Raw genomic sequence first — 26,912 nt, 5'->3', positions numbered from 1 at the left:
GTAACTGTGCTGGCAGAGGGTGGTGTGCAGGGTCTGTCACTGCTGGGAGGGCAGTGGGTGCTGAAGGGCAGGACTGAGGTGCACTGGAAGCCTAGTACTGAGGTAACGGTGCCGGCAGAGGGTGGTGTGCAGGGTCTGTCAGCACTGGGAGGGCAGTGGGTGCTGAAGGGCAGGACTGAGGTGCACTGGAAGCCTAGTACTGAGGTAACGGTGCCGGCAGAGGGTGGTGTGCAGGGTCTGTCACTGCTGGGAGGGCAGTGGGTGCTGAAGGGCAGGACTGAGGTGCACTGGAAGCCTAGTACTGAGGTAACGGTGCCGGCAGAGGGCGGTGTGCAGGGTCTGTCAGTGCTGGGGGGGGCGGTGGATGCTGAAGGGCAGGACTGAGGTGCACTGGAAGCCTAGTACTGAGGTAACGGTGCTGGCAGAGGGCGGTGTGCAGGGTCTGTCACTGCTGGGGGGGCAGTGGGTGCTGAAGGGCAGGACTGAGGTGCACTGGAAGCCTAGTACTGAGGTAACGGTGCTGGCAGAGGGCGGTGTGCAGGGTCTGTCACTGCTGGGAGAGCAAAGGGTTTGAGGTGCATAGGGGGACCTGTGGAGGGAGGACGGGGGCTCAGAACTGGAATAGCAACGAGTGCCAAAGGGCAGGACTGAGGTGCCCTAGCTAAGCTGTGTGGGGATGCAGCACTGGAAAAACAATGCATGCGTTCATGAGCTGAGTGCTGGGATAGCAAGAGGTGCAGCTGTGTGTGTGTGTGGTGGCCTCTGCCTGATTGTTGGTATTGTATTGTTTTTTTCACTTTCACAAATACTAACTGTTCTTACTTTCATTCACTCAAAGCCCCGTAATATTCTGTGCATCAAACCCAGGGCTGCCCTTGGGGAGGGTGAATAGGGGAGCTGCTCCGGCCCTGCCCTGCCATGGGAGCTCCAGCCCTAGCCCTAGACTTTCAGCAGTCCGGGGCCCCGCACCCTCCTAAGGTCAGCCCTGATCAAAACATTTGTAAGGCTGTGGGCCAGATCTGCTAAATAGTTTTCCCCTAGACTCAAAATGGAAGAAAACCCTTGGTGCCACACGGGTCTTATTGGATAAAGAGTTTCCTCTGGGCACAGAATGCAACAATTATCCTTTGTGAAGGACACCCTGTGCACTAGAGATGTTCCCGTTTTGAACGCAAGCTCCTCCGTGTGGTCTTAATTCAGTGCGGCCGTCCCCTCCTTGAAGGCATCTTGGGAGCAGATGGATTGCAGCCTGAGGAGGGGGGTGTCTGTATTTCGGGATTATGGCTCACTATTGGTCCAAGGAGCTCTGCATGCCCTTAAAGAGATGGGGAGGTTTCGGCTGAGCTGCTGCAGGAGTCCATTTATACCTCCTCGGTCAAACAGCTGCCTCGTGGCTTGCCAGTCCGTCCCATCTCTCCATCAGCGCAGTCCCAGGCTTTCCTTGGGGATCGGTGAGCCACTGCATGCGTCTTCCTCACGGCAGGGTTTTGGGTTAGAGATGGAGCTTTAATAGGGGTCTGCAGCCTTGCCCCGGGGCAGCGCTAGCACTAGTGTTCACTACAGTGGGGACTTTTCCCCTCCAGATCTTTATTACTTTGCATGAATGTTGCTATTGTGTTTATCCCTCTATGTATATTATAGAATATCTGCTTTAATGTGTTTATTTACGAGAATATCGAATATCTATCAGTCTGTGCAATATCTTCCTCTCCAAAGTTTCTCTTCCCTTTATGTGTAACTATTCTTGTAACGAGGGGGTAAGTTTGCAGTGACAACTTCTGGCATAGTTTATCGAGGTCTTTCACCTGCTGTGCTTGAAGTCTCAGGATCGGAAAGCTTTGGCAAGGCTTGAGGTTTTTAACAGTTTGAGTTTTGCCCTTCTGGAAGGAGCTTTCACCTCCTCCTCTGTGCCTTTTGCATAAAGTTCATTAATGAAAAGGGCCTTGGGGAAGTGAGAGTCAAACGAAACCGAGGGCTGAAGGCCTGCGGGAGGTCCTGCACCTGCTGTCGCTGGGAGGGAAGAGGCTGAATCTCCGTTTGCTTTTTCCCTTAAAGCCCTGAGTTCAGAGGGTAGGAGCCAAAAGTATGGGTGCCTTTTTATTCCGCCTACTTTGACCTCCCAAGGGCAGCGTGAGTGACACTGAGAAGGGGCTGAGACCCACAGGACAGCTGATGCTCCTTGGGAGCTCCTCGGGCCATATTTAGCCCGCGTTTCTTCCAGGCGTTTGCTGCTCCTTGCACATTCTGAGGGGATCGTGTTTCCTGCGGGAGACTTGTGTCCCTGTCACCTCCCAAGGGCCTTAATCCTCTCTCCACCTGGGCTCGGACACTGCATCCACTGTCCAAGAGCCTTGGGTCAGTGTCAGGCATAGAAACGTGACAGTGGATAGATAAAGACTGCAAGATCCAGGTAGCTGGCTCCCCGAAGGCCTGCTGGAAGCCTTCAGGCTGTATTTTTCTGTTATTCTTTCTGCAAAAAAAGAAAAAAATAATGCCTCATGGGCAGGTTGTGTCTGTCTGGAACCTGGGATCAGTGAAGAAATGAGTGTATGGATTTTGATGAAATTTCATATTTGACAATTATACCCAAATAGGAGTCCAAAATGATGCTTTCCTGCTATGTCTGTGGAACTAAATTGCATTAGCAAAGAATGCCATCAGCATGTCTGTGAACAGTGGGCGGGAACACGCCTAAGCCGCTTGTTTGATTTATAGCAGAGCTGGTCTGCAGAGTCATCTTCTGACAGGTGGATAGTGTCTGCTCTGATCAGCTCAGTGTAGTGCATGAAATCACGTCTCCCTGGGCTGGGAAAGGTTTACTTCGGTGATAATGTGACAAGCAGGACAGCAAAGCCTGGGCCGAGCAGCTCATTCTCATTGCGGGGGAGGGGTGCTGGAAAGGTGATAGTAACCCGGTGCTCCTGGGAGGGTGCATGGCGGAGCAAACCACATGTGGGACCGTCTCCAGAGAAACTCAAAATGTGCTAGAGAGGGGCAACAAGGGAGACTTAGTAATGATAAAAGCATTCGGTGCAATGCGAGAGGTAGGTCCAGTAAAAGACAAGTGCTGGCCCTGAACGCTCTCATGCGCCTTTGTTTGTTGAGGTCCAACTGCAGTGCCGCAGCCCAGTTGCTGGCACATTAGCAGGGACGGATGGGCTGGCTGTGACACGACTTGGACTCTTTGGAGCCCTGGCTGGAGAAATATAACTATTGTGTTCTTATAAAATTCTTGTATCCAAAGAACTTCACAGACATATTGTCCCGTTACAATAGACAGCTCTTTTATCCGGCTCGAAAAGGATGACAGGCCGAGGCACTTCTGCTAGGGGTCCAACATGGGAATGTTAGATTTCTTGCAAAGCAGAATTACCACTCTAGTTTTGCAGCTATTCCACAGGACGCTCGACGCTGAGCTCCCAACGCGAGCTTTGCGCCCAGGCATTCGCTGCGGGGGACCCGTGTGCCAGACCCTTCGCTGGCACCCTGCTAGGCAGGAGCTACTGTCAGCCAAGGGCAGCCTCCACTGCAAGCTACTAGCCAGATGTGCCCACTGCATTGTCAGAAGTGATGGTCATGTACAGTGTTGGTTTTTACTAAAAACAAAATGCCCGAAAACGCTGAAGAAATGATTTAAGAATATCTTTGTTGTCTTTTTTACAGGTTCCAAAACACTAAGTCAAAATGGGTGAAGAGTGAGTACCTTGTTTTCAACGCTCCTTTATTTCTGAGCACTGCTGAGCTGGTCGGTTTTGTTCTCTTGCCCCAAATCCCTAGAATATCAAACTGGTTCCTGTTCAGTTCTGCCTCTCCTTACTGTTGGTCTTATTTCTTGCTCCCCTAGCTTGTTTGTCCAAAGTGATTTTTTGGTTTTTATTTCCTTTCTTTGGATGGAAATGTTTGCAGCCTCCATTCCCTCCCCCATGTTTAAATATCTCCTCTGAGTTCATCCTTCAGCACTTTTCTGCTATATGCAGTAGAGTGGCCCTGGCACAGGAGTAACACAGTAGATGATGACAGACAAAAACCAACTAGCCCATCCAGGCTGGCCAGCCACATATCCCAGCTGCTGGCCACAACAGCTGGACCACCCACAGGACATTGTTCTCCATCAAAGTTAGTTTTTGTGGTCCTTTTCCTTGGCTCTCCACCACTCCTGTTAGACAGAATGGAACAAACGCCTTAGAGAATCATACTCTGTGTCTCAAATTATATATGTGATACCTCAAAGACACATTTTCCTGTCATGACACTTATACTTGAGCTACTACAGAGCTGTCTTCTCATGATCACTTTACCCAACTCAGTTACATGTGGGGTAGCACCCAGACATGTCTTCCCATGGTGATGTATATCTCATTTACGCATATGATACACACAAGTCTTCCTGTGGTGATGTTGTATATGTCAGCTACACGTGATACCATTGAGACATGTCTTCCCGTGGTTACACTATGCAGCACAGTTACACATAGGATACCACAGAGACATGTCTTCCCGTGGTTATACTATGCAGCACAGTTACACATAGGATCCCATAGAGACACGACTTCCTGTGGTTATGCTATGCAGCATAGTTACACATGTGATACCACAGAGACACGTCTTCCCGTGGTTATGCTATGCAGCACAGTTACACATGGGATACCACAGAGACACGACTTCCCGTGGATAGGCTATGCAGCATAGTTACACATATGATACCATAGAGACACGACTTCCCGTGGTTATGCTATGCAGCACAGTTACACATAGGATACCATAGAGACACAACTTCCCGTGGTTATGCTATGCAGCATAGTTATACATAGGATATCATAGAGACAGGAATTCCTGTGGTTATGCTATGTAGCATAGTTACTCATGTGATACCACAGAGACACGTCTTCCCGTGGTTAGGTTATGCAGCATAGTTACACATAGGATACCATAGAGACACGACTTCCTGTGGTTATGTTATGCAGCATAGTTACAAGTGATACCATAGAGACATGTCTTCCCGTGGTTATGCTATGCAACATAGTTATACATAGGATATCATAGAGACAGGAATTCCTGTGGTTATGCTATGTAGCATAGTTACTCATGTGATACCACAGAGACACGTCTTCCCGTGGTTAGGTTATGCAGCATAGTTACACATAGGATACCATAGAGACACGACTTCCTGTGGTTATGTTATGCAGCATAGTTACAAGTGATACCATAGAGACATGTCTTCCCGTGGTTATGCTATGCAGCACAATTACACATGTGATACCACAGAGACTCGACTTCCTGTGGTTATGCTATGCAGCATAGTTACTCATGTGATACCACAGAGACACGACTTCCCGTGGTTATGCTATGCAGCATAGTTACACATAGGATACCATAGAGACATGACTTCCCGTGGTTATGCTATGCAGCACACATAGGATACCACAGAGACACGACTTCCCGTGGTTATGCTATGCAGCACAGTTACACATAGGATACCACAGAGACACATCTTCCCATGGTTATGCTATGCAGCATAGTTACTCATGTGATACCACAGAGACATGAGTTCCTGTGGTTATGCTATGCAGCATAGTTACAAGTGATACCATAGAGACACGACTTCCCGTGGTTATGCTATGCAGCACAGTTACACATAGGATACCATAGAGACACGACTTCCCGTGGTTATGCTATGCAGCATAGTTACACATATGATACCATAGAGACACGTCTTTCCGTGGTTATGCTATGCAGCATAGTTACAAGTGATACCACAGAGACACGTCTTCCAGTGGTTATGCTATGCAGCACAGATACACATAGGATAGGATACCACAGAAACACGACTTCCTGTGGTTATGCTATGCAGCATAGTTACAAGCGATACCATAGAGACACGTCTTCCCGTGGTGACAGTTCCCTGAACCCCTCGCCAGTAATCACTTTCAGGGATTGAGGTTCATGGCTCCTGGCAGTCTTGCACTGCATTAAATAGATATAATGAAGAGCAGGCACGTCTGAGGATGTAAAAGAGTTTATATAAATGCTATTGAATTTATGTTGTAAACTGATACTAACAAATGTTTCTCTTTCTTCCTCTCTCTTCCAGCGATGATGTAAGTCTGTCTCACTGTTTTTCCATCTGTATCGGCAGAAAGCTTGCTTATGAGAGAAGCAGAGAAACCGCTTTGTGCTGGGCCTGCTTATGTTTTAAGATGCAGGCTTTCAGGGTTGCCCTTCAAGTCAGGCACTCTTTGCACAGCTTATACAGAGCCATCACTTTAACAGCTTTGCCTTCCCCATACTCAAGCGCTTCATTTTTCTGAGGATTCAGAAATGAACATGTCTTCACGGAACTGCCCCCCAAAATAAGGGAAATCTGCTGATTTCCAAACCGCAGGAGATTTGTCTTTGTGGTGCTGCTGGCTCTGAGGGAGATGACATTGATGTTTGTGGCTTGGCGAAGGAGGTGATTAAAGATGGACACCGGTCTGGTCCCCTGCTCCTCATGTGCGCTAGAGACCGGTTGGAAGGCCTGGTGGAATCTATCTGGCCACGAGTAGTGATGGGCCTGCCAATTTCTTATCAAGAGCCGGGCTCTCGCCAGCTCTGCTCTCCGCGGTGCTTGCATCAAATCCATTTAACAAGAAGCCCCCAAGAGCCTCAGAGATACCACCTTCTCCTTAAGAGCAGGGTTGGATTTTTTACACGAGTTCAAATTATTGGCCATTCTGTTCGGTAGGAGATTCTCGTGGGTCCAATGAACGTTATCTCCACCAGGAAAAAAAAAAAAATCCAAATTGCCCCATACAAAGGGAAAAAAGCAACATAGGAAAGGGGAAAGCAAAACAAAAAAAGGGATAGTGTGGGGAGAAGCTTTTCTTCAGCTCCCAAGCTTATATCCACTTTGAGATATGTGGTAAAAAAAAGCCGGAGTTGTCCAGGTATTGTCCTTGTCTTTGCCTCTGAAGGGTTAAAAGAAGAACTGAGAGAAGGGTAGTAAGAAAAAAAAACCAAGGAATCGGGTCAAAGTAGGACAAACGTAGTGCTAAAAACCCCTGTGAGTCACTTTGCTTGCCCAGTTTTGAAACAGCAACTCGTGTGCTCGAGGGTTTAACCTCTTGCAGCCCCTGGAAAGAATAAAAGTCCAGGAAAAAAGTGTGCAGATGGAAATATTGTGGGTTCTTTAGCTTTGAGGACTCGGTGAGTTTATTTCTCTCTATTTACTTTTCCTTTGGAGAGGGGTGGAGAGAAGGGGAGGGCTGAAGAGGGAGAGAGTGGGGTTTTGGTCCAGCCTAGCTCAGTCGGAGCCAGGGCTGGGTCCTCTGCCATGACCCTTCATCCGCAGTTACCCAGGGAACTTTTCCCTACTCTCTACCTCCTCCCAACTCCCCTAGCCCAGTCCTCAGCACACCAGGGCTCCTTCCTGAACCCTGCAGTCATGGGTTAAATGTAAAGATGGACCAAAGGTACCAGACTGCACCATTCCAAAATCATGCAAGGGAATTCTTTCACGGGCCTTTTGCCCTCTTTTAAATTACTATTGCTCATCCTAAATCTAGCCTCATGCAAGAGTCATTGGTTTTATTCAATGTTAGCTGACTTTGATGTCACAATGGGCACTGTACTGAGGATGTGAGCATCAGGCCTTTCATGTCCTAGCCTGCCAGAATAGGTGTACAGAGGGAGCTATAAACTCAACCAGCATTTAGGCCTGCACTAGCAAGCTGAAGTTGCCAGCATGTGGGAGCCGAGAGGGCTGGGACTAGATGGAGGAGCAGAGCTCACCATTATAATCTCTCCTTTTCTCTTTCACACCTGCAGAAGAAGTCAAAGATCACCACTGCCCGTAAACAGCACCTGAAGGTAGGTTTCAATCTCCACATTACAGAAACGATGCACTTTTCTATGCAGTATTATTTGGGATTTTCAACATTTGAGCCAAGGTTCCATGTACATATTACCGGTAGTGACCTCTTCTGGGAAAGCCTGGATTTGCAGGACCTGTGAGTCCCCCCAAAACTGTAACCAACAGTACCTATTGCTGGGCCTGTAGGAGCTGTGAGCCTACCTACAGTTAGTGCTCCTATACCATTACCCACATTACCTACTTCTGGGCCTGTAGGAGCTGTGAGCCTCCCTATAGTTAGTGCTCCTATACCATTACCCACATTAATTATTGCTGGGCCTGTAGGAGCTGTGAGCCTCCCTACAGTTAGTGCTCCTACACCATTACCCACAGTACCTACTGCTGGGCCTGTAGGAGCTGTGAGCCTACCTACAGTTAGTGCTCCTATACCATTACCCACATTAATTATTGCTGGGCCTGTAGGAGCTGTGAGCCTCCCTACAGTTAGTGCTCCTACACCATTACCCACATTAATTACTGCTGGGCCTGTAGGAGCTGTGAGCCTCCCTATAGTTAGTGCTCCTACACCATTACCCACATTAATTACTGCTGGGCCTGTAGGAGCTGTGAGCCTCCCTACAGTTAGTGCTCCTACACCATTACCCACATTAATTACTGCTGGGCCTGTAGGAGCTGTGAGCCTCCCTATAGTTAGTGCTCCTACAACCATTACCCACATTAATTACTGCTGGGCCTGTAGGAGCTGTGAGCCTCCCTACAGTTAGTGTTCCTACACCATTACCCACATTAATTACTGCTGGGCCTGTAGGAGCTGTGAGCCTCCCTACAGTTAGTGCTCCTACACCATTACCCACATTAATTACTGCTGGGCCTGTAGGAGCTGTGAGCCTCCCTACAGTTAGTGCTCCTACACCATTACCCATATTAATTACTGCTGGGCCTGTAGGAGCTGTGAGCCTACCTACAGTTAATGCTCCTACACCATTACCCATATTAATTACTGCTGGGCCTGTAGGAGCTGTGAGCCTACCTACAGTTAGTGCTCCTACACCATTACCCACATTAATTACTGCTGGGCCTGTAGGAGCTGTGAGCCTACCTACAGTTAGTGCTCCTACACCATTACCCACAGTAGCTAGTGCTGGGATTGGGATTGCAGATCTGTGACTGGTGACAGTGACAGTAAGTCCTTCATGCCCCTGTTTTTCTTTTTTGTCTTACAGAGCTTGATGCTCCAGGTTGCTAAAGCAACATTAGAGAAGGAAGCAGCTGATAGAGCAGCAGAGAAATCAAGTTACCTTGCCGAGCACTGCCCACCTCTCAGTTTACCACATTCAATGCAGGATCTGCAGGTAGGTAAACATCTCCATTGCTGCTCCTCACTCATAGTTCCAACTCAGTTGACTAAAATTCTTGGCAGTGTTAGAGGGAGGAAGGACCAAAGTTTATACAGCTATAAAGCTGCTGTTCTTCAGAGAAACAGACTTCCATGCTTGTTCTTAAACTCCACTCTGGAACATTATGGAACCTGCAGTCCTTTTACCAAATTGTCGGGCCGATTCAGTAAAGTCTGCGGGAGTGCGCGTGATTCAGTATGCTAATTAGGCCCGGCGGTAAAACCAGGTAAAAGGAGGCGCTAGAGACACTAGCGCGTCCCTAGCGCCTCCTTTTCAACCGGAGCAGCAGCTGTCAGCGCGTTTGACAGCCGACGCTCAATTTTGCCGGCGTCGGTTCTCAAGCCCGCTGACAGCCACAGGCTCAGAAACCGGACGCCGACAAAATTGAGCGTCCGGTTTTCGACCCGACAGCCGCGGGCCGACTTCAAATTTTTTTTTTAACTTTTGGAACGTTTCGGGACCTCCGACTTAATATCACCATGATAGTAAGTCAGAGGGTGCACAGAAAAGCAGTTTTTACTGAGGAAAGTAACCTCCCAATTGCATCAAACCATTTCTGTTCGCAGCTGCAAGAGTTAAAAGCACCACATCACGCTCTACTATTTCTGCTACATGCCAATCATCTATTTTGGCTGTGTGTAAGCTGTCTTCGTACAGTCAGAAGCATTAAAAAATGTGCTCTTTCTTATCATTTATTTATTAAAAGTTTTTATAGCCTGCCTAAGTCAACACAAATTTTTCTAAGTGGGTTATGGCATCAAACACAGAACAACTTTAAATAAGCTCATAAACAAAAAAGAAATGAATCAACCATACCACAAACACAAATCAAATATCTACAGTTATCATTGTCAAGTTATAGAGCCGACAGAACTGTCTCATCCATCAACCCACCGTTAACGTCAATTGGAAAGGAAAGGCCTTTGAATGATCATCATCATTTATTTATGGTGTTTTTCCAACTAGAAAGCTGAAAGCAAGATACAGTAAGCTAGAATCTATGATAAGATTCATTTATTCAATAATACAACAGGGTTTATAGCCAAGTAAAATAAGGTAAAGGCCTAAAAACACAGGGATACAGTAATTAAAGTGACTGAGCAGTTCTGCTATATGTCAGACAGATTGTGCAGCTTGAGAGGTGGGCTCTATTTCACATTGCTTCAAAGAGTCACGTTTTTAGTGGTTTTTGGAAGATTAGCAGGCTTGGGGCTAGTCTGATTTTAAGAGGCAGGGTATTCCCTAGGGTTGGACCTGATCCTGTGAAGGTTTTCTCTCTGGTGCTTGCGGGGTGCACACACCTAATTATCCAAGGGTATGATGCAACTGCTTGTTCTGGGACCTGGTGTGCATTCTTCAGAAAGGAAAAGTGCATTGGGGGTTAAGTTTGGGTTGTTAGGAGAGGCCTTCTCCACCCTCATGTAGGACAATCTGATGGTCCTACAGAGGGTGGAGAAGTTATGGTGGCGGTGTTACTAATATAGATGATGGGAGATCGTGCTGGCACTTTGTAACAGGTACAGAAGTGGGATGGTTATGGTGGAAGCATGGTAGTGGTACAAGTGGTGGGCTGGTTGTGTTGGCAGTATGTTGCTGTGTAGGTGGTTACTGGTATAGAAAATGGGGTAATTTTGGTGGAAATTTGGTGGTAGTACAGGTGGTGGGGTAGTTGTGATGGTAGTGTTGTTCTTATAGGTAGTAGAGTGATTCTGGTGATAATGTTTTATTGCTATACTGTATGTAATCCCCAGCAGGGGCACATAAAATAAGATAGACGTACACTGAGGTTTGTTCTCCTGGCACCTGGTCCATGGGTTGAAAAAGGTGGTCGAGTAGCTGGTGAAATAGATTGGGCTCAGAGGGAATGAGGGTCTCATACTGGACAGGGAAACAGTAAAAACAAACTTAATTTCCCCTCTGGGATTCTTAAATGCCCCTCTAAGTGGAACTCTTGCCATACTCTTCAACCCTTGGATTCGGGATCTCAAACCCACGCCCTGAGATTCAACTTGCAAACAAATTATTTACATCTTCTGGGGCATCAGCAGTACGTCGCACAAAACAGTGAGTCACAGGCTCTCACAACAGAGGTAACAGTACAACAGTCAAGTCAATAGAAAACAGCTCTGCCCCTTAGCAGTCATCCGTTAGTCCTGATAACAATAGACAGGCAATCCATCTCCCATGATTTTTTATCAAGCTCAATAAACTAAACTATAAACCAAAGATTACTCCCTCTTGAGCTCAGAGTCCATCAAGTTGAGGATTATCCAAGAAAGGAAAAGGTTGGTTCATGATTGATTAATTTCATAACATATTATCTGATAATTACCTAGTTAATCTCTTTCGCTCTTACTCCTACTTCACTTATTCCTAGCTACACTAGCTCCCAAGTTCAATACCCCTGTTTATTGTAACTTTGATTTTTTGACCTTTCTTATTTATGTTTACTCTGGTTTTATTTTACTTTTGGTTTTCCCCTGTTCCATGTAAACCGGCCTGATATGAATCCCATTCATGAAGGCCGGTATAGAAATGTTTTAAATAAATAAATAAATAAAATAAATGATTGTGTCTGTATCATAAGGCTACTTGAGGGGATGTAGGCATTAGCCCCTAGGATTTGTCCCTTGGCATTTCATCATCAAAGACAAGGCAAAGCCACTCCTGGACTGGGAAAACCAGAAGACCTCTTGGGAAATCAACAGAACCCCATAAAAGGTTCTGTTCCTGTGAGTTCAAAAGACAACTTCTTTTAGAAAACTCCTCACTTGAGAAAATGAGTAGCACACCCTCCCCTAGAGGTTATCTGTAAGTCCACACTCACTGAAAGGTACAGTGACATAGTTATAACCTTGTACTGCAGAATCACCTGCTCGTAGCAAATGAAAGGAGAGATTAAATAGTAGAGGTTAGGTACATATTGTAGACAAAAATAACCACAGAGGTATGGGTCTAGTTGGAACATGAGCCACAATAGTTGGTGGGGTGGTTATGCTGGTAGTGTGTTACTGCTATTGTTTGTGGGATGGTTTTGGTATTAGCGATGATGGAATGGCAGTTACTACCCTTGACAGAAGGCTTGGGGGTAACCTGCGAGGAGCGGCAGTTACAGCCAAAAGCAGCTTGCTGGGCAGACTAGATGGACAATTTGGTCTTTATCTGCCGTCATTACCATGTTACTATGTTGGGTTGTAAAAGAGGTGGAAGAGATAGATGTTGTAGTGGTTAAAAGCAAAGAAATATATAATTTTTGTGACATGCTTCTGTCTTCTCCCTGCAATATCCATGATTTTCATTTCCAGAGGTAGTAGAGGGCAGCCAGGAAAGGATACTCAGACCAAGATTTCAGTGCAGAAATTATCAGTGGCGATTTATGCACAATTTATTTGTAGAGCACAGACGATAGTTTCCCGAGGACATCACATTATGTGGGGCCCTGTCTTAAAGGGGCTGATGGCCCCAAGTAAGCAACCCCCTTGAAAGTAGTAAAAAAATCAGGGGGGTCTCTGTAGATCATACCGGACGTTGCCTGTTGTGAAAATGTTACAAAAATAATTTTTTTATTGGTGTCAGGTCCCCACCCACTCCTCCTAACCCTCTCCTTCATTACAAAAATGTGACCCTCAGAGGCTGGGACCCCCACCCCATCCCTCAAAACAATTAAACCCCTACTGCACCTTAGTGACTTTCGCACCATATTACAAGCTTTTATCCTTTCCAAAATCGACTACTGCAACGCCTTATTACTAGGTTTACCCAAAAGCACACTACTGCCTTTACAATTACTCCAAAATGCAGCTGCACGCATCCTCACTAACCCTAAAAAACGACCATATTACCCCTGTTCTAAAAAATCTGCACTGGTTACCTGTTGCTGAAAGAATTACACGCAAAACTCTCACTCTCATCCATAAAGCTCTCCACATGCACTGGTTCTCGGAACACCTCACCTTCCACAACTCAAACAGGCCAATAAGGCATCAACACCGAGCCACCCTCAACATTCCCTCACCTAAACTATCTAAACTTGGTTCCACTAAAGCTCGGGCTATATCCGTAGCTGGACCCGTTCTATGGAACAAACTCCCTCCCTACCTACGGCAGGAACCATACCCAAAAAAATGTAAGCAGAATCTGAAAACCTGCCTATTTAGGCAAGCATTCCCTGAATAACCTTCTAGCCCCCTTTCCCCTTCCTAGTCTGCCTTAGTTTATTACTTAATTAGCTATGTAATTAAACTGCAAACATGTAAATAGTTATCTTTGTGAGTATCTGTATTTTGCCTCCTGTTTGCCCTAACCATATTTACTGATTTAATTAGCTATGTTACTAGACATCCTCCCTGTAAATAGTTATGAGTTCATGTACATATCCTTTGCTCTTACTCCACTACCCTGTTTAGTGGTTCCCCCTTATTTGTTTATGTTACATTGCTCGCTGTTTTTCTATAGTATGCCCATTGTTCCTTGTTCTCTGTAAAGCTCGTTTAGCTGCTGTTATGTTTTATGTGAACCGATGAGATGTTCCCAACGTTCGTCGGTATATAAAAGCTTACAAATAAATAAATAAATAAATAAATAATAGACTATTGCAACCTGCTCTTCACAGATCCTCCAGTTAGCCATCTCTCTCCACTACAATCTATCCAAAATTCAGCTGCACGACTTATCTTTCGCTAAATTAGCTACACCCATATAACCTCTCTTCAGAAGTCACTGCATTGGCTCCCTATCTGTTCCCACACACAAATCAAGCTCCTCTTACTCACCTACAAGTGCCTTCACTCTGCAGCTCCTCACTACCTCTCCTCTCTCATCTCTCTCATGCCTCTCCTTGGGCACTTTTCTCATCAGACAAGCCACTTCTATCTATGCCCTTCTCCTTACCGCCAACTCCATGCTTTCCACCTGGCTGTACCATGTGCTTGGAATAGACTTCCTGAGCTGGTGTGTCATGCTCCTTCTTTCACCTAGTTCAAATCCCATCTAAAAACCCACCTTTTTGAAGCTGTTTTTAAATCTTAAGCCTGCTGGTCTGCCTCCAGCCTCATTAACTAACTTTAACAATTACCTGTTAACCTGTCTTGCCTCACAAATCTGCTTCACTTTTTTGAAGGAGTTAATAAACATGTGGATAAAGGTGAACCAGTAGATGTAGTATACTTGGATTTTCAGAAGGCGTTTGACAAAGTTCCTCATGAGAGGCTTCTAGGAAAAGTAAAAAGCCATGGGATAGGTGGTGATGTCCTTTCGTGGATTGCAAACTGGCTAAAAGATAGGAAACAGAGAGTAGGATTAAATGGACAATTTTCTCAGTGGAAGGGAGTGGACAGTGGAGTGCCTCAGGGATCTGTTTTGGGACCCTTACTTTTCAATATATTTATAAATGATCTGGAAAGAAATACGACGAGTGAGATAATCAAATTTGCAGATGACACAAAATTGTTCAGAGTAGTTAAATCTCAAGCAGATTGTGATAAATTGCAGGAAGACCTTGTGAGACTGGAAAATTGGGCATCTAAATGGCAGATGAAATTTAATATGGATAAGTGCAAGGTGATGCATATAGGAAAAAATAACTCATGCTATAGTTACACAATGTTGGGTTCCATATTAGGTGCTACAACCCAAGAAAGAGATCTAGGCGTCATAGTGGATAACACATTGAAATCGTCGGTTCAGTGTGCTGCGGCAGTCAAAAAAGCAAACAGAAATTTGGGAATTATTAGAAAGGGAATGGTGAATAAAACGGAAAATATCATAATGCCTCTATCGCTCCATGGTGAGACCGCACCTTGAATACTGTGTACAATTCTGGTTGCCGCATCTCAAAAAAGATATAATTGCGATGGAGAAGGTACAGAGAAGGGCTACCAAAATGATAAGGGGAATGGAACAGCTCCCCTATGAGGAAAGACTAAAGAGATTAGGACTTTTCAGCTTGGAGAAGAGGCGGCTGAGGGGGGATATGATAGAAGTGTTTAAAATCATGAGAGGTCTAGAACGGGTAGATGTGAATCGGTTATTTACTCTTTCGGATAATAGAAAGACTAGGGGGCACTACATGAAGTTAGCATGTGGCACATTTAAAACGAATCAGAGAAAGTTCTTTTTTACTCAACGCACAATTAAACTCTGGAATTTGTTGCCAGAGGATGTGGTTTCTGCAGTTAGTATAGCTGTGTTTAAAAAAGGATTGGATAAGTTCTTGGAGGAGAAGTCCATTACCTGCTATTAAGTTCATTTAGAGAATAGCCACTGCCATTAGCAACGGTAACATGGAATAGACTTAGTTTTTGGGTACTTGCCAGGTTCTTATGGCCTGGATTGGCCACTGTTTGAAACAGGATGCTGGGCTTGATGGACCCTTGGTCTGATCCAGTATGGCATGTTCTTATGTATGTTTGTCTTGTTAGATTGAGCAGGGAATGTCTCTTTGTGTGTTCATTGCTGTGTACGTTGAGTAACGCTATAGAAATGTTAAGTAGTAGTAACTACCAAACATATTGTGATGCACCACAAAACCCTGTCAAAAACACAACAAGAACCTTTGTATCAAACTTGCCATGCAAATAATGTGCAGGACTCACACAGCAACAATCTTTCCTATGAAAAGACACCACTGCAAATATTACTACAGACCCTAGGGCAGCAGTACACCTACTGGGAAAATAGAATAAGCTGAACTGCAGATCCCTACACAGAAACTAAACATTAGCAAAATTGTTCACCTCTGTCCCACTGCAGAATACTGACAGATTCTCACCAAATACAAACTAAGGGACTTCACATTAGGTATAGAAATGTGCCAACAAAACTAAACTGGGAATCCCAAGAGGCATACCTGGGAATTTGTGAATTCTGGTCACCCTGAGTCTCCAGTATTCTCCCCTTTTCATCCCCAATGCCAGGACAGACTCCAGCCATACTCCACCCTCCCCCAGATGGAGGGAGGGTGGAGTATGGCTTTCCTCCTTCCCCCACCCCTTGGATGGACTCCAGCATTTCCCATTCCCATCCTGCCCTTCCCAGACTGAACTCAGAACTCTCCCCACTTTTCTCTCCCCCTTCCCAAGGCTGGACCTCAGCTTTCCCCCCTTGCTGAGAATCTGCCCCCTGCCTCTCTTTCAGCTACGTAACTGAGTGGTAGGGAGAGGGCCGGTTTAGACATAATGGAGCTCATGGCAGAAACTTTTGAGGGGGCTACTAATCACATGCCCCCTTCCCTCTCCTCATGGCTTGTTCCTGGCTCCTCTCACTCACTTTTGCCCGCCCCCTCCCATCAGCCTCCCATCAGCAACTTCATGGATCCTCCTCTCCTTTGCCTCCTCCTCCTCCCCTCCCTCCCCTTCCTGGATCCTTTTCTCTCCTCTGCATCCCCCTCAGACCGTACCTGCATCTTCTCCTCTGCTTCCCTCCTTCCCATCCCGGATATTCTCCTCTGCTTCCTGCACTCCCTTCATGGATCGTATCTTCTGCTTTTCCCTCCCCCCTGGATCCTGTCCTCTCCTTTGCTTCCCCCTGCTCCTTCTCCTATCTTGTCCTCTGCCTCTCCCTCCCAATTAGATCCTCCCCTCACTTCTGCCTTCCCCTCTTCCTGGATCTTTCCCTCTGCCTCCAATTTAGCCCATTTGTGCATCTCTCCAACCCTTCACCGCACCTTATTTGGATATGTGCTAGCCCGAAGAATACAGCAAGTGGGCTGGTGTTCTGTGGCCTTTCAGACAGTCCCTGGGCAGCTGCCTTGGTTGTGCCCACCAACATCAGCCCTGAGCAGGGACCTGCCCCGTGACTTCACAGCACTCTCCTGCATTGCTGCTGGCACCGCAAAGCCAACACGTCTGCTGGTGTTCTTACAAGATTAGCACCAGAAGCACTACTTGTGTTGCTGGCAGTGATGCAAAGAGGGTGCACAGCAGCAGAGCCTTGGCTGAAAGATTTTTTGCAACTCCTCTTGCTGATTGGCTGGACAAGAGGGTGGGTGGTGAAGAGGCCACATGGGGGGGTGGAGGGAGTAGAAGAAGAGGAGAAGGAGAGTGAGCATTGCCGGGTGAAGGGAGGAGTGAACAAGCCTCAAGAGGGCAGAACCATGACCGTGAGCAGAAGCGCGCACTCCTCCTCCACTGCTGGTCTTCATTGCGGAAAACAACTGCAGGTAGGGGGCTGGTGGCACGGTGCCCTTGAAGCAGTGGTGCCTATGACTAAGGCTATATTGGCCCTAGGCTCACAACTGCTCTGGCTTTCACTATCCTCTTCCCCTTTTCTTTAGCAAAGTTGAAAAGGCTGCCACTTCCACTTTATAGGATGCATTCCTATCATTAGTAGCAACTCTTCCAGCCTCTACCATCACAATGGCAACAGACCTCTCTCCAGTCTGCAGGCACCATCCACTCCCTCTCTGATGCTACTGCAGATTTTAGGTAAATGATGAATAAAACAGAGAATGTCATAATGCCTCTGTATTGCTCCATGGTGAGACTGCACCTTGAGTACTGTGTGCAATTCTGGTCACTGCGTCTCAGAATTGATATAGTTGCACTGGAGAAGGTACAGAGAAGGGCGACCAAAATGATAAAGGGGATGGAACAGCTCCCTTATGAGGAAAGGCTGAAGAGGGTAGGACTGTTCAGCTTGGAGAAAAGATGGCCGAGGAGTGATAAGATAAAGGACTATAAAATCAAGAAAGGACTTGGAATGGGCAAATGTGAATTGGTTATTTACTCCTTCTGATAATAGAAGGACTAGGGGGCACTCCATGAAGTTAGCAAGTAATATATTTAAAACAAATCGGAGAAAATTATTTTTCAATTCATTGCCAGAAGATGTGGTTAAGGCATTAGTGTAGCTGGGTTTAAACAGGTTTGGACAAGTTCCTGGAGGAGAAATCTATAAACTGCTGTTACCAGTGTTAGTAGCATGGTTTCTGTTTAATGTTTGGGTACTGCCAGGTACTTGTGACTTGGATTGGCCATTGTTGGACACAGGATGCTGGGGCTTGATGGACCCTTGGTGTGACCCAGTATGGCATATCTTATGTTCTTATGTTCTGCCACCTTTCCTTTTCTGATGTCTCCTCTCAGGTGGTACTTGGGTGGTCTATTTTGTTTTCTAAGTGTGTGTGTGTATGGGAGGGGGAAGAGGTTGTCCTTACAACATCTGTAAAGGTCTTATATCAGAATAGCCTTTAAGTACATTCATACTAAGTTCCAATCTACTGTGTCACCATAGCACTAATTTTTAAAGAATAACATTTCTAACGGGAATGCAAACAGAACAAAAAAAAAAAAAATCAACCACCCTCTGTATAAATGAGAGTGTTCAACAAAACTGAATTTCACTTTCTTCTCTCATGTTTTTTTCGCCAGGAGTTGTGCAAAAAGTTGCATGCCAAGCTCGATGAGGGTGAGGAGGAGAGATATGACATGGAAATAAAAGTCCAGAAGAGCACCAATGAGGTATTTTCTAGTCAGCGAGTGTCCTAGTGTTTGGCCTTCTTTTCACTTTGTTTTGCTTGCAGACCACTGAGTGTGACCCTCAACATGACCATGATAGAAGCATTAAATATTGGCCACTCTGGTTTTGGTGCCCTGGATCTTGTGCACAGGCTGTCTTGACAGGCTTGGTCATCAGTCCCGGAAGTGCCACAGCCAGGGAACATTGTGTAGTATCGCACCAGTTGGCACTGCCTCTGGAAAGGATTCGAATTCCTAGTGTGGCATCAGTGTGAGTTAGTCATAGGTTGTCTTTCCAGTATCTGCCACCTACAGAGGAATTATAGTCTATAGGAATGGCATCTGAGTTCAAAGGTAGATGGAGAATAGAAATATAAAATTTAAGAAAAGTTAATCTTGTCCACTTGGTAAAATGACTGGGAAGTTTCTCCCTTTATTCATCCTCAGGACTATTGTTGAGAGCCTGCAGTCAAGGTCTTGCAATGCTTCCTCTTCCTTGAGTTACCAATGGCCTGTAGTTAAATCAACAGCCCATCCCTGACTAATGGAAGCATACTGTACTTCTATTTACACCATGATGCTCTTCTCACACTGGAATATTATAAAATATACATCATGTTAATGAGTAGAAAGGTCGTACAAGAGTCCTGATGCACATTACCAGGACTCATCTGCTATCTGACGATCTCAAATATTAGTCTCCACAGTTCCACTGCACTTTTCCTTGCTTTGTCCTACTGAAGTGAGTGTAGCCCTTGAAAGCTAGTTAGAAATATATTTAGACCATTAAAAAGGTATCGCTTACATAGTTTTCATTGACCTTATATTTCTCTGTATCCAAATGGACTAACACAGCAGCAACAGTGCTTTGACTAATTTCCCCTGCAGAAGCTGAAAAAAGTTTCCCTATGTTATCTGCTGTCTGGCTCTGCCGCCCTAGGCTCTCTTTTTGTGCTTTTTTGTCTTTTGGCACCATCCTCTCTCACTTCCTTTACTGTAAAGTCCTCTTTTGATCTGTGCCACTTCTTTCTTTTCTTCACTTTTCTTTTAGGTTGAAGACTTGAACACGAAAATATTTGACCTGAGAGGCAAGTTCAAGAGGCCTCCTCTGAAGAGAGTGCGTATGTCTGCTGATGCCATGCTGCGCGCTTTGCTGGGCTCCAAGCACAAGGTGAACATGGAGCTTCGGGCCAACCTGAAGCAGGTCAAGAAGGAAGACACTGACAAGGTACAGTGCGGTTTGCCTTGTCTGAGCAAGAGCTGCCATTATCACCTGGGGGAATGCTTCTCCCCCTTCCCTCACTTGCTGGTATTTGATAGCACATTGTTTCTGGGATGCTAATGCGCTCTACAGTGCCATAAATGGAATGCTGAAACCCTAGTTCTCATAAAACACAAATGATATATTAAACAACAATGTACATACAATTCATAAATCATTATTAAATATGTCATTTAACAAGATATATTCATGTCTACAAAATTACAAATAACTTACCTCACAATCGTCAATAAAAACAATCTCATACACACATCATACATATTAAAATAACATCAAAAGCATTCATAACATGTTCCGCTATAATATAGCTTCTTCAGGGGTGCAAAATTTATAATGCATCTGTGCAAAAAAAAATTAAATATGATGAGTTATTCACTCCTCCAATCAGGTAAATACATTTTAAAAAGTTCCACCGTAGAATTTGAAAGTTCATGTATTCAAAAATTCTTCCCAAAAAACTTTTCTCAGAAACAAATTATCGCTCTTCTCATGTCTCACAAAAATTCACAATAGCAATCAGTCCCTTCAAAAATGATGACAAGAATGTTCTTTTCAAATCACATTATCAAGACAAATGTCCAAATAGGTTTTCACCAAAGAGTAACAGATCACCCAAGAGCCAAACTGTTCTTCAGTCTCTTCAATTGCTCTCCAGGGAATACTTTCTCTAAATATACAAAAAAATAAATATCTAAACTTTATAGAAAACAAAACATAATTCAGTATATGCGATAAACTTTTGAAAACTCACTATACATGAGAGAGAAGGCCAAATGCCGATGAAATTCATCAATGGCACACTGTCATCTTTACCAAAATCTGACACATATCATCCATACTCCAATGAGGTATAAATATATCTAGACTGAAGAAAGACAACCAAAGAACCAGAAAAATGTATCTCCTCTAAATTTAAATACAGGACAACCAATCAGTTCTATCATTCAAATCCCATTGACGCAGATTCACAGGTAGTGGATGATCTTAAATAAATCTCCTTCCCTGTAATAGGAAGAATGAAATGAAAAATTGACAAGGAAAACTGCAAACTGAGCAGCATGTACAAGAACGATGACCTGCAGGCAATCCACAATCAATTGGTCTAGGTATGCGCAAAACTGAATGTAGAAACCAGTCGCTAAGAAATCGAGGACGTCTACATGTAAATGTAGGAATCTGATCTAGCTCCTCATAACCCTTCAATAAATGCCAGTGCTTCTTAATAATATCAATAAACCCACCTACACATTGAAATAAGGAACATACATACCAAAGGAGGGGATTCTTGAGAAGTACAGGAGGTCAGTAACAAATCCTGATTAACAAAATTAGCTTATTTATATGCCTGCAGAACCAATTTACATGGATATCCCTGCTTTATAAAATGATTAGACAATTCCCCTGCATGTCTCTTGTAATGGGCAATATTTTCAGGTATGTATGATTTGTTCTTCATTTGACTAACAGGTATATTTTCCCTGATAAACCTAGGATGGCAGCTCCTAAAGTGGAACAACTACTGCAGTCCTTTGGTTTCCTAACAATTCTGTAGAAAACACACCCATCTCAAACCTCAACTTCATGTCCAAAAAGGAAATGTCAGTTTCACCAACATTGGCTGTAAGACGTAAATTAGAGTCACATCCATTCAAAATCACAAGAAAGAAATCAAGTTCATCTTGAAAACCCTTCCCCACCATAAATACATCATCCATGTACCAAAGCCAAACAGCTATATGAGGAGCAAAACCAAATCAGAAACAATCCTCTCCTTAAAGTGTGTCACGTAGAGAAATAAGACATCGGGGGGGCCATCGTCGCCCCCATCACTGTCAAGAATCTGCTGGAAAAATTCACCCTTAAAGAGAAAATAATTTCTAGTTAATTAGCATAGCAAGCTACACCACAAAAGAGGAAGGAAAATGCAAATCAACCCTTCTCTCCAAAGTTGTCCTAATCGCATCAATGGCTGCATTTTGCGGAATATTCCAACAGCAAAGATTCGATGTGTAGAGAAACCAGAAAAACTGGTCCACAAATAAGAGGCAAAGATTGTAAAACTTCAATAAAGTTTGATGAAGCCCTTGTGATACAAATGGCCTTAAAAATAATCTACAAACACTGACAAAGGCTCCAGTACTCAACCAATCCCTGAAACTATTGCTCTTCCTGGTGAAGGTATAAACCCTTTATGCACCTTTTGGGAGTATATAAAAAACTGGAACCTGAGGATTATTTTGCACCAAAAAACCATCCTCCTTTACAGTAACTCATCTAATACTTAAAGCATCCAAGAACAAGTCTTTAATCTGATTAACCAATTCTAAAGTAGTATATTCAGTTAGCTTAAAAAAAACCTTCACATCAGAAAACTGACGCTACATCTTGGTTTCATACATGTCATGATCCAAAAGAACCACACTCTTGCCCTTATCTGCTGGTTTAATAATCAAATACTCATAAGAGGATAAGGATGTAAGAGCATGTCTTTCCACTTGAGAAAGGTTAGAAAAAGAAATATCATATTGAAAGTCAAAATGATCTAAATTCCGTTCCACAACTTTTTCAAATGCTATCTACAATGGATTCATCAGTCCCGTAGGTGATCCCATAGACAGTTTCTTAACCACTGAAATGTTCTCTGTTCTATCAGATGCCCCTTGAAAAAAGACTTTCAGACATAATAATCTAAAACATTTTTGTAATAAAAAAAAGAAAACACAACTGAAACGGATCACAATAAGGGTTTTGTGCAAAGGAAAGACCCAAATTTAAGATACAATGTTCAACTGATGATAGAAATCAAGAGGACAAATTCACTGTTAATTCGGGAAAAATTCCACCTACTGTATCTGAAAACCCCGATCTCCCTGTCGCCTCACCGGACATCTTGGCTCCTGCTGGCCACCTAAAAAAGTTCTAGCATTCATTCATTCATGGCACCAGAATTAAACCTTATTTTTCCAGTTGTGAAGGCCAAAACAAGATAACTATTGTGAAGCTCCATTCCACCTCATAATGGTTAAATTTGGTGTGACAGCTGGGCAAAGTGCAATTAATGCCTAGCCATGGATCCTCTATTCCTGCAGAATATACAGTATTTAACCTATTGAAAAATGGCTAGAGATCAGTTCTGTAACCTCCAGGGCCTGTATTTAATTCTGTTGGGTGATTTGTCTCTTCTTTCTAGGACTCTTAAAACTAAACCTGACAACATTGATACTGTTACATTTAGACTCAAAGAGCCTCAGGCACCAGGTGCTTGCCCCTAATAGCATTCTGAATTGATCATCCATCATAGCAAGGAAGAGCCATCACATAAAACCATAAATTTATTAACATTGAAACAGAAAATGTTATCCTGGAGATTCTGCATTTCAGTCCAATCTATAAGCCTATATTTGGCCTCCAGAGCCTCTCTCCTGCACTTTCCTATGTCATTGGGACCCACATGTACCACGACAGTCAGTAAATCCCTAGCACTCTCTAAATTACTGTGATGTATTAGGTCTACTACCTTAGCGCCAGGCAGGCAAGTTGCCAGGTGATCCTCATGCCTACCAGCCACTCGGCTATCTACGTTCCTAATGATCGAATCACAGCAATCCAGCAACCCTAAGCCTACCCTACCATACTCATTCTCCGAGAGCCAGGAGCTCTTTGTTTTGAGTGCCCAACAGGAAGATAATTGTACATGTGGCACTCAGTGCAAGAGACTGGATGGCCCCTATCCCGCTGCAAGATTCTTTCTAAATATATCTATAGGGAAACTGTCAGAACTGTTCAGGCAGGTATAGCGTCTGCAGCTACTTTTACATGTGGATTTGGCACCAATTCTCAAAGAGAAACGGTCTAAGAAAAAAGCAACCAAAGAGATTGAATGTAGTGACATAGTCTGTCCAGTTACTCTGTCCATACTGCCAGCCAGAATCTGAGTACCTGCAGGACTTCTCCTTATCCAGGACAGGTCTTCCCTCTTTGTATGCCACCATCTTGTGGAGAAGAGCATGCAAGATCCTGCCTAACCAAAGGGCAACACCCAGCCTCCTAGGTCCCTTGCCTAACCTTCTCAGGCAGACGCGGCTGGATGAGAGCCTGCATTTCTCTTAAGATTTCTAGCTAACTGCAGAACTTGCAGCCTGCCAGACAGACCCAGCTGCCAGTCGATTCTACCATCACCATCTGTCAGACAAGCCAACACCAGGAATGCCTCAGTTACCACCAAGACTACAAGGGCACCTGCTTTGTCTGCAGATACTTTTTCCCTATCAGAACAATGCACATAGTTTTGAAAATCCCAAACTGCTTGTGTTGTTTCTTTTTTCTCCCATCCCTGCCCTGGAAACGCCTTCTCTTCAATGCACATAAAAGTGCACTTGGCGTGGAATTATGTGCACACTTTTACCTGCCTACAGGGTGGGTAATTTTCAGAAAGTCCTTTTCCCCAGACTAATGTTCTACAATTGTTAGTTAAAACTTGTTTTGTAATGCACCTTCAGCCCACTAATGAAAAAAAAGCGCAATAATAATAATAATAATAATAATAAAAAATCAGCTGTTTCAAACCTAGTGAACCAGGAAACTCCAGGCGTGCCCTAACTCTTTCATGCAACTAGCATTGCTTGTCTCTTCTTTAAACCCTAGCTTTTAAATTCAAGTAATGTATTTTTCTTTGAAAAATATAGAACAATATGACAAAATGTAGTAAAAGGGGAAATTGAACCAGCTTTATCTCTTCACCGTGCTCCACTTCTCAACAGCTAACTCTGTCACTGGGTCAGAGGCGCTCTCCATTCACAGCCGTAGAGCTTGCCACTTTTTTTTTTTTCTCTAATCTGTATCCAAGGATACAACACTCAGGTCAGTAGAAGACTCCATAACTGATTCCATCTTTTCTTGTCCACGCAGGAAAAGGACTTGCGCGATGTGGGTGACTGGCGTAAGAACATTGAGGAGAAGTCTGGCATGGAAGGCAGAAAGAAGATGTTTGAAGCAGAATCTTAAGCTCTCATCTTTTGCTCTCCTTCCCCCCGACCCCCTTCCATCTTTCACCATCTCTTTAGCAGCGTTCTTTAGTGATCCCTGTTTCGTGACGACGTTACAGCAGCAGTCCAAGAACCAATCCCTGAGCTTCCTGCAGCAACCACCACTGCTATAGAAAGAATCAAAATGTCTTACGTACCCTTTGGTAGCTACTACTTGACTGGAAGAAGAACGTAAATACAGTGGCATCATTTTGTAGGATTTGTTGTTTCAAAGTGAACTTAACAATGTAAATAAAGCTTTGAAAGCACGGTTGAATTTTTAAGCCTTGGTGACCGAGGCCTACACTTACTTCCTGTCATGTCACTTTCTCTCTCTTTCTTTTATTAGTTCAAAAAGGAATTTTCAATATAGTCAGCTCATAGTCCGCAAGGTCAGGAAGCTCTGTAAGCTAGAATACAGCACCGCACACCCTCAAAGACAAAGAATAACTTTTGCAGCAGAGCACATTTCCTCTGTGGTTCGAGGCGTGCTTCCAGGCCCAGACAGAACCCCGTGAGGTGCTCAGATCTCCAAGTTCAGTGGCCCTGCAGCGTCAAAGGTCGAGGCTGAGTCACAAAACCTTTCCAGCCCCTACTGGGTATAGTGGTGTGTACTTAAGCCCTTGTTTTATAATTCTGAACCTGATGGTTATCACTGTAGATGAAGTAGCAAATACAGACAGGCCCTTGTAAACCAACCAAAGTGACTTTCTGAATTTCTGCTACAGTGGCGTGGTCGCTGAGACCCAGGGATCAATCAGACGTTGATTACCCAGGGCTGATTGCATTCTGTTCTTGCTGAACAGTTATTGCTTGTGATAATTAATGAAGGATTTTACTGCTGGGGAGCGGCATCTCTGCAGCAGGGCAGCAGAGGATTGGGGTGAATTTTTTTTTTAATTCTTTATCACTTTCACATTTTACAAAAAAATCTAAATTTTGCAAAATTAAGAAAAAGCAGATAGGATGGAATATTACAGATAACATACCTGGAAGTAAAAAACATTTACAGGCAAATATAATAACAATTCCACCAATCTTAATTTTATAAATCAATATACAATGTGACCAAAAATCTAGGATCCGAAATCTTAAGAGAGACAATAAGGAAAAAACTAATAAGAAAAAGAAAAATGAACGGCATCTAACAACCACTTTATGAATTACTGGGTGTAGATGTAAGGGGGATTTTTGAAATAAGAAAATCACTTAATTGTTGAGGAGTGAAAAATATGTTAACCTCAGCTCCTTTCTTTAGTATAAATTTGCAGGGAAACTTTAAATTAAAAGTGTATCCCAAAGTAATTACCTGCTGGCGAAGGGTTAAAAACTCCCTTCGTCTGCCCTGAGTAATTGGAGATATATCAGGAACTAATTTTAATTTTTGCTGTAAAAAGTGGTAGGAAATTTTCTGAAATAATTTTTCATTACTGATTGAATATCCAGAAGCGAAATTACAGAAACCAATAATGTAGCCCTATCAACTATTTCTGCTGCTGAATTTTCTAGAAATTCAGTTAAATTCTCTTGTACATTTATTCTATTTGCTGCAGACATTGCTTTAGGCAAAAAAGAAACATTTATTTGTAGCAGGTAAATGATCTTCATCAAAACCAAGAACCTCCTTCAGAAACCTCTTCAAGGAAATGTATGGGTTTTCTCCCAAAACTTGAGGAAAATTTAAAATCCTTATATTTAGATGTCTGGAGGCATTTTCTAATGTTTCTGTTCTTCTTGCCATAAACTGGTTATCTTTTACAACCGCAGCTTTAAACTTGAGATTTTCATGATCTTTTTCTTCCAAGGGGTGAATTTTTAAAGAACGACTTTCCAAATTGAAAGCCTGGGCAGCTTTGTGCTCTGTTTGTGGAGAGCTCTCCGTGCCATGAGAAAGAAGCAGGG

General features: G+C 44.0%; 1 protein-coding gene across 1 annotated transcript; it reads left to right on the top strand.

The window, feature by feature from the left end:
• The first annotated feature begins 1,322 nt into the window (after window positions 1-1,322).
• Window positions 1,323-25,330, top strand: TNNI2 (troponin I2, fast skeletal type). The gene is made up of 8 exons (XM_029582554.1): window positions 1,323-1,451; window positions 3,664-3,695; window positions 6,092-6,098; window positions 7,807-7,848; window positions 9,076-9,204; window positions 18,618-18,707; window positions 19,756-19,932; window positions 24,895-25,330. The coding sequence occupies exons 2-8, from the start codon at window positions 3,685-3,687 to the stop codon at window positions 24,988-24,990; spliced, it is 552 nt and encodes a 183-aa protein (XP_029438414.1). The 5' UTR covers window positions 1,323-1,451; window positions 3,664-3,684; the 3' UTR covers window positions 24,991-25,330.
• Window positions 25,331-26,912: the final 1,582 nt, after the last annotated feature.

Source organism: Rhinatrema bivittatum, chromosome 17 (genome assembly GCF_901001135.1).
Source record: "Rhinatrema bivittatum chromosome 17, aRhiBiv1.1, whole genome shotgun sequence".
Classification (NCBI taxonomy): Eukaryota; Metazoa; Chordata; class Amphibia; order Gymnophiona; family Rhinatrematidae; genus Rhinatrema; species Rhinatrema bivittatum.
Note: the sequence above shows the minus strand (reverse complement) of the source record. Positions and strands in the feature narration are given on the sequence as shown.

What these genes read in the sequence shown, in the direction of transcription:
- TNNI2 (XM_029582554.1), top strand. An exon ending in ATTCAATGCAGGATCTGCAG is followed by an intron (nt 9,205 to 18,617) that starts GTAGGTAAACAT and finishes TTTTTTCGCCAG; the next exon opens with GAGTTGTGCAAAAAGTTGCA. An exon ending in TCCAGAAGAGCACCAATGAG is followed by an intron (nt 18,708 to 19,755) that starts GTATTTTCTAGT and finishes CTTTTCTTTTAG; the next exon opens with GTTGAAGACTTGAACACGAA.